Here is an 8,471-nt window from a genome sequence, read left to right on the forward strand (position 1 = left end):
ATGTCTCATGTGGAAAAAAAAAGTTTGAACACATGACCGACCTGCAGAATCCTGTTAAATTACATTCAGCATACTGTTCCTCAAAAATAAATGTTCCCACCTAACTTCTTGTCTGTTGCATTCATTTGACCTGAAGCTGAAGCAGCTGTTGATCATTTGCTCTTCGGTTAAGAGTCAACAGTCGGTAACAGGTTTTTCAAAGATTGTGAGGGTGATGGGTCCAGTCGTATGTGAAATTAACTGTGGACAGATACACAGGACACACACACATGATCAAATACATGATCCACAGAAAAATGAATTAGGCTGCATTGTGCTTTTAGGTCAGGAAGGAGTAAATCATCACCAATGAAAGATCAACATCAAGTCCTCATAGGAAGTACAGCAAATTGTTTAATCCAGTAAACATGCACATTTAGTCCACAAGAGTAAAAGACAAAGTACACGGCAGCTAACGGTTAGCTCCACACAGCTAAAATCTACCCTACTAACCACTTTCATATTTAAAAAATTAACTAAATTCAACCAGGCGTAAATCCCTAAATCAACAATCACAAAACAGCTGTAATAAAAGTGGCATCAAACCTACAGGACAGAAGATAAAATGTGTCTGTCAGTATGTGGTCGGTCACAGATCAGACAAAATGGTGGCTGTAACAGTTTAACGGCTGTGAGGCTGTGCCAGTGGTGGTTGCTACGAGCAACAGGATGTTCAACTGAAACCAAACTGGAGCAAAACGGCAGCACTGTGGTCATGAGACTTACAAAACCAGGGTTTCAAAAAATAAAGTAGGTTTGTGTGCTTTAACGCCACATTCATAGAAAAAACACAAAAAACAACACAAAAAAGTAAAAGCGGGGAAAAAGGTCATGTATGAGTAGATAAAACTGATTTAAAATGTTATTTGTTTCAAAAGTAATTACCTAAATTCTCATAAAATAGCCTAATGTAGCCTGTGGTCTGTGTCAAACCTGATTTTTTTTAAAATTTGGTTTTGATCAGCGATGTCACGACTCTTTTCACAGCGGTTGTGATGAGGTTTTTTAAAGGGGAACCGTGTCGTTTTGGTGAAGACGTACTGATACAAACTCAGAAAGATTTTTTTTTTTTCCATAACTGAATAAACAAGCTGTTCTCAGAGGAAAACAAGGTCTCCAGAACACTCTCTGACGCTACAAAGGTGGCAGGGTCCGCCACGTATAAACAAAGTAAAACAGCATGAAACTGTGTTGACCTTTAAGGTCGGTATCTTTATTCAACTTGCTCGGTCATGAAAACATGAAAAGAGGTTGTTTATTTAGTTTGTTTAGGTATAAAAAGTCAGTCAGTGAAGATCTTTCTCTTAACTACATAACACACCTTTAATTTTTTCCCTGTTTCACTCAAACATTTAGTCTTAAGAGTTGAAATCATTCAGAATAAAATGAGAAGTATTACCAAACCAACGTTAAGTATTTTCTGTTTGAATGTTTTCTCTCTGTGGTGTTTTAAGTAGCCTATTCTCTGAGCCTCTACTACACCTTGTTACCTGAAACGTGACCCATATTTACCCTGTAATCCAGAGGTTATGCTGTGACAGACAGAGAAACAATGAAGTACTAAAGAAACAAAGAGCCCACGTTTTAGCCTGAGATTGAAAAGAGACGACAACATGGTGTAATCCCTTTGGCTAGAGTTGCTGACGGGGGATAACCTTTTAAAATGGCCCCTCTCTCCTGTCCTGCCCTCTGTTCGGCGCCCCCCACCAGCCCCTGCCTGTCTTTCTCCATACACTGACCGACAGACTGACTGAACTACTGTTACTATGCCCGTAAAGACACCTGCTGTCACAAACACAGGAAGCCACCGGCAGCAGCACCTGTCCGACACTGAGGAGCTTCACTAACACCTCGAATCACTTGTCGCTTCAACCGCAACCGGGGAAAAGGTAAGTGGGGTTTTCTGATGTGGTGGCTGATGGGATGCAGGTCTGTTGGGGCTTGGATGGTTGATGGTTGATGGTGATGATGATGATGAAGTATCCTGAGCACAGTGTCATGGATGTGCGATCCGCTGTCAGCCATGTTTTTGAGGAATGCGGTGTTGAGTCGAACGGATAAGCTCTGTTATTTTTTACAATCCTGACGATTATCGCAGGCCTACATCAACGTCATGACGACATCGTGAACCACTTTTTTGTGATTATGTGAAAAATATTTACTTATATATATATATATAACTATCTATATAGCACCTTTAAAACAGAGTAAACAAAATGCTTTGACGTATAAAAGCAAAAGCAGGATACTCAGAAAGGCAGTGTGACAACAGAAGTTCAAGTAAAGACATCACATAAGATAAAAAAACATACAAATAGAGAGAATAAGAGCCTAAAGCAATAAAAAAAAGACAAGCACACATAAGAGCAAGTCTATAAAAATGGGTTTCAAAAGATGAAATAACTCATTCTGCGAGGCTTATCTCCCCAGGCAGGTCGCACCAGCTGAGGGGCCCTAATAAAAAAGCTTTATTAACTGCTCCTCCTCTCCCGTCAGAGACACACACCGAGGCCAAAACCATCCACGGCTCATCTACCGCGGGACCAAGAACACAGCCGAGCAGTCGCATCATGATTGAGAGTGACAGGGAGCTGTCTGCCATGGTGCAGGAGCTGTGGGACAACGACGTCAACAGACTCAAACCTGGAGTGGACTACAAGATCTCTCTGCAGGTGATCCACACACAGACCCCTTAAACACATCTACACTGGTCATCTGTGATTTAAGATTTTATAGACCCATAGCACTCAGTGTGAGACATTAAGAGGCTGAATGTAAAATGTGTATAAGCATACAAAAGGGCAAAATGAAAAATAGAAATGAATAAAATTAAATGAAAATGTAATATACTTGTTTTTAAATGTACATAATCAAACAGGAAAATAGATCAACATGGAAACATCTGTATACATACATGTGCAAAAAAAAAAAATAGAGGTAAGTTATGGGTTTCTATCGCAAATCACATTGTAATTTGTAATCTATTACTGCAGAGTAAACAGTTTCATCGTTTTCATAAATGCTAGAAATGGTTAACATGTCTTATAAAATTCAATCTGACTTGTACAAATGTACTCAAGTATGACAAGCAAAAGTAAATATATATATATTTACATGTATGTATATAACTAGGGTTGGGAAAATGTATTCGGATACAGTTACTGATTACCCATCAAAAAGTTTTAGCCAGTCTCTTAATCCAAAAATCCCAATATTAAAGTAATGTAACTTGATTACCTTCCACTATTTTAAAATTGTAACCCTGATAGTAATCCCCTTTTGTACTAAATGTATGTGTAATCTAATTAAATTTTTTTATATCCTAATTATGTAATCCCATTACATATGTTCATTTCTCCCCAAGCCTATACCTTATACTATGGGTTTGACTGATTATCAGATCCATTATTCAGCTTTTTTTTCTGATTAATGTAATCAGTGCTGTTTTCATCTGATTGCTGATAAAATAAATGTATTAAAAATTCACCACTTTGGCTCAGATGCAGCATAAAATCTGTAAAGTAACTAGTAACTAAAGTAATCTAATCTAAACTGCTATTTTTTCTTATTTATTATTGTTTATTATTTCATTCTGTCTTTGTTAAGCAGTTTGGGCGCCTCTTTGCATGAAGGATGCTATATTAATAAAGATATTATTATTATTATTATTATTATTACATAAATGTAGTGGAGTAAGAAGTACAATATTTGCTTGCAAAATGTAGTGAGGTGGAAGTATTAGCAGAAGTAGTAAAAAATATAAATACTCAAGTAAAGTACAATTACAGTACCTCAAAATTGTACTTAAGTACTTTTTTAAATACAAGTTACATTCCATCCAAGCCTCCTGTTTTCACCTCAGACGTCCTTCATAAGAGTGTGTCCTCTGGCACTGCATTCAAATGGGGAAGTCAGACAGCGTATTAAGATATTTATGGGAAAACAAAAAGCAGTGAGCGAAAGTAAAAATCAAATGTTAAAGTTTTTGTGTTTGTCGTCCTGCTGCAGGGCAAAGCTGGAGACAGCATGCCCACCAACAATGATGACAACAATGATGGAGCGGGATATCCTCTGTTCACATATGTGGATGAGAACATTTTCAAAAAGGAGACTTTTTTGGGTAAGTGCAAAGCGCACAGAAGCTGAAAAATCACCATCATCTGACTGGGTTTTAGGTGAGAGTGAGTCGGCTTTTCTCCATGATAGTGACGCCCACAGCCAGATTGTCTGGATCTGCAGCTCGTTACTGCGTCTCACACAACTGCCCTGTCAGAAGTGTTTGAACTGACGCAATCTCTTCACACATCCCACCGCGCCGTTTGCTAGTTCATCTACCCTCCCCTTCACCTCCCTTCAGAGTAAAGCTAGTTCATCGACTCATAATCTCCTTATGACGAACAGTGGCGTGTTGCATAAGCACATAGCAGGCAGAGTTCACTGAGCTGGGTGCACAAAGATGCTCCTCTACAACCACTTGGCTTCTCCTTCACATCTTCCTCCGCATGATAACTGCTGGAGCACGTTTCCCTCCAGCGATTTCTGTCTAGTGATGTTTTCACAGACTCCTGTTGTAGGAGAAAGCTGTATAGGGAGTTATGTTATGTAATAGTTGCTATTCAGAGTTCAGCCTGAGGCTGCTGTCCCATTGAAAAAGGAGGATCCCTCCCTTCTTGCTATCTATAGTCTCTGCTTCACCATGACCTGCCTGCTGGAGGGAATTGTTCATGTATCCGTGTAAACATACAAATCTCAGTTTTAGGACTCTTTCTGTCTTTACAGTACTTCAACATATTGCATGTTTTTTTTACTTTTTGAAGAGCATTTATGTTTGTGTCCGCAGCCTTTATCTCCCTGCTGGATAACTATGAGAGTGACACCGGTGAGCCAGAAATCGTGACCCCCGAGGAGGTGGCGGAGAACCACAAGTTCCTGGACTCCATCATTAAGACTCCCACTATGAAGGTACCTGTGGGGGACCTTCCCCCTCTCACTGTGGCTCATAAAAGCTCATTTCCACTGAAGAATTCATGGGAACATATCTGTAGCTGCAACCATGAAAACCCATCTGGTCGTAGCATCAGTGCCAAAAAAAGAAAATGCTTCATAGCAACAACTGCTGAGCAAGAATGCAGATCCCAAACCAGTTTTTCTCCTCAGTTGGTCACATGATAGTAGATTGGACCACTGATCCCAATTCAGCATTGAGCCTACAACCATGCTAACGGCTCTTTGAGGTTGTATAATAACACGATAACACGATATTTCAAAGCATGAGTGACATTTTTGACTTGCTGGTGGCACTAGAGGTAAAGTTACTGGATCACTAAGTCATTAGGAGGCATCTTCTGGGGACAATGAACGTCTTTTATGCCAGTCAAACACATATTTGTTGAGACATTTCAATGTGGACCGATGTGCGAAGCCTGAGTGGTATTTCTGCCCCCACGCTGCCAGAGTGGCTAAACATGTCAATAAAAGGAAATTCTTGTTGTTTTGCAGATAGCTCATAAATACCTGGTAGAGAAGAACCTCTCTCCAGCAGATGATACAAAATTCAAGGAGCAGCTGTACAGGATCTGGTTTGAACTCTACGCGAGGAGAGGATCCAGCAGGTGGGTGGATTTGGGAGGCGCAGTGGAATCTGGCACTACGATGGTAACCGTCTCCCTCTGAGAAACTGGCACATCCAACCAGCACCACTGTGATAAAAAAACTAAACAGAAGATATTTTTAGCACGTTCAGAATGGCAGCAACCACTGAACACTATGTTTTGTTCACATTGCACACGACTCTGATCATTTTAACTGTTGATAACAAGAGGGCACGTCTCTGTCCCCACCACCAGGCCGGACTCTTCAGGGTTTGAACACGTGTTCGTCGGAGAGACGAGAGGAAGGCGGATCGTCATCGGCTTTCACAACTGGATCCAGCTCTACTTACAGGAAAAGCTTGGACACATCGATTACAAAGGCTACAGCGTCAATGCACATTCACCCCAGGTACCACGTTATGTGTTTAAATGACTATTATCTTTAATGTTTTATAAGATGGGATGAATATTTTTGTATTTTTCAGGTATTTAAACATCTATTCACCTCCATCTCCTCTGTTTCTTTCAACAGCCACCATATAAAATGTCCCAATCACACATTCATGACCATATCTTTGACAAATCTCTCATCTGTCTCCCCAAATTGACTCGCACTCTCTGAAGCTGTGCTCTCAGCATCATTATTGCACACTGACGAGAAACCTCACATCCTGCTATGACCGAGTTTGCCCTCTTGCCCTTTGAGCAGCTCTCTGTATTCTGTCTCTCCAAACCACAGCTCATGTTCTGGGAAATTAACTTGCTGGTCGTGCCCACGTTGAGATAAAGGCATTAATGTTTAGTAAACTAATGAAAAGAAACGTTTTATGATCTCTGCACACATTTTTAAGGTAGCTGTAGCTTATGTAGCCAGGTCTATCCCTGGAACTAAGGAGAAAGGAGTCTCATTTTCATATCCCCTACATGCAGTCTCTAAAAGTCAGTATTTAGTGTTGGTACATTGGACCCAAGGGACACGATTATGGTCAGCTAATGGTTGACCATCAGTTGACCATTAGGGCAATCTGACAAGAAAGTGGATGAAAGTTTACGGATGATAAACAGAAAGATATGAATGATAAGCCAACGTTTGACTGACTAAGTCGGTATTGAGCAGCTCTGTATTCCTACTGTAATCCCTGTTAAAGAGTGTTTGGTCAGTGATCCATGTCTCTCCTTCTCCACACTCTGTTTTCTGGTATCCTTGCCCACTTAATCCAATCAGGAAAGAGGCGGTCCTGCACTTTCACATGGAGACGGGATTGCTAACCCAAAATGGACAGGAAGTTAGCTAACACTACGACAACGCTTACATTAGCTTTAAGAAATAAAATGTCAACATTATGAGAAAAGTCAAAGATTTTGAATTATAAAGTAAGAAAAAATTATAACATAGTAAGTTAAATGTTTGAGACAGTCAATATTTCGGGTAAGTCAAAGATTTTGGCTTATGAAGTAAAAGTTATGCTATTAAAAGTCAAAATTCTGAGATAAAACTGTAAATTATGTCCAAGGAAGAATTATGAGATACTAAATCAAATTATTAGTCAACGATTGACTTATTGTTGTATATTATCTTGTGTCATATATTAGAATTATAAGAATCTTATTAAAGATTATGAGATTGAAGTAGATTAATGGATAAAACAATTGTGAGATAGTAAAAAGTACAAGACAGCAAGTCAAAAAAGTACATAAATCAAAGATTCTCAAAGATATTGAGGTAAGATGTCAAAATTATAAGATCTTAAGTTAAAATTATGAAATACTAAATAAAATGAAGATAAGTTAAGTTGATGATCTTGACTTGTAGTAAAAAATCTTGAGATAAGTCAATATTACGAGCTAGTATATAAAAATGATGAAATAAGTCAATGATTTTGACTTACTAGTGCATTGTTGTGAGAAACTTAAATTATGAGATACAAAGTCATCACAATCTTCTAAAAAAGTATTTTCTTTTATCATAATAACATGCAGACACATCAAACAACATGAGTTTATTTCAGTCTCACATCTTGCACACTGTCTTCCTTTAGTTTCTGTCTCTTGTCCTCAGCCTGATGACAACGAGCCCACTGGTGATGCTTGTGTCACACTTCCTAATCCCTCTCCATCCTCTTCACTCATTTTTTTTCCCCTCTATCTCTCACCGCAGCCCGACGAGAACAAACACATCCTGGCACTACAGTTCAGCTGGAAGAATGGCATAAAGCCCAAGGGCAGCATCTTCATCGGCGTCAGTCCCGAGTTCGAGTTCGCCCTCTACACCCTCTGTTTCCTCAGCTCGCCCAACGAGCGTGTCAAAGTCCAGTTCAGTTTCTACGATGTGGAGATTGTTTGCCACCACTACAACCAAAAGCACATAGGCACCACTTACCCTGTGCTCATGAAGTACCAGAAGCCTCAGTAAACTCGACGAGATCAGTTTGAGATGGAACTTCTCCAACTCTTGAACTTGCATACAAAGTGTCACAGGTATTGTTGTTGTCTTTTTATTTTAGATAAAGATACAATAAAGCCTTACAAGACCCAGTTGCATTTGTTTTTGTTTTTTTGTCCATAATTATGCCTATTCTGACAGAATATATAGAGTCATATATACGTCACATCAGATACAAAGACAATAGGCTTCAAAAAAGTTAATTGGCATTTATGTATCTACAGCTTTGTGTTTGTTGATGGGGTTCACAGTTGTTTTCAAGTCAAGAACCAGATATTTGTTCCAAGAAATATGCATATAACATTTACGTTCCCATAGGACAGTAAAGTATACGCTGATAGAACGGATGATGGCTAACTTCTTCTCAGTATTGTAAGTTTCCTAGTTAATTTTGTCCT

The 8,471-nt window shown here is 39.3% G+C and overlaps 1 protein-coding gene across 1 annotated transcript; it reads left to right on the forward strand.

Moving 5' to 3' along the window:
* Positions 1-1,742: 1,742 nt before the first annotated feature.
* On the forward strand, positions 1,743-8,152 carry endou2 (endonuclease, polyU-specific 2). Its single transcript, XM_084373562.1, has 7 exons — positions 1,743-1,928; positions 2,536-2,711; positions 4,048-4,159; positions 4,880-5,001; positions 5,539-5,651; positions 5,886-6,039; positions 7,789-8,152. The coding sequence occupies exons 2-7, from the start codon at positions 2,610-2,612 to the stop codon at positions 8,041-8,043; spliced, it is 858 nt and encodes a 285-aa protein (XP_084229688.1). The 5' UTR covers positions 1,743-1,928; positions 2,536-2,609; the 3' UTR covers positions 8,044-8,152.
* The last annotated feature ends 319 nt before the right edge of the window (positions 8,153-8,471 follow it).

This window comes from Pagrus pagrus (assembly GCF_965226575.1).
Source record: "Pagrus pagrus genome assembly, chromosome: 14".
Classification (NCBI taxonomy): domain Eukaryota; kingdom Metazoa; phylum Chordata; class Actinopteri; order Spariformes; family Sparidae; genus Pagrus; species Pagrus pagrus.

Excerpts from the sequence above, each read along its gene's own strand:
- endou2 (XM_084373562.1), top strand. The coding sequence starts at position 2,610 with ATGATTGAGAGTGACAGGGAGCTGTCTGCCATGGTGCAGGAGCTGTGG. Across the intron at positions 5,002-5,538 it reads TTAAGACTCCCACTATGAAG|ATAGCTCATAAATACCTGGT; the intron begins GTACCTGTGGGG and ends GTTGTTTTGCAG. Across the intron at positions 5,652-5,885 it reads GCGAGGAGAGGATCCAGCAG|GCCGGACTCTTCAGGGTTTG; the intron begins GTGGGTGGATTT and ends CCCCACCACCAG.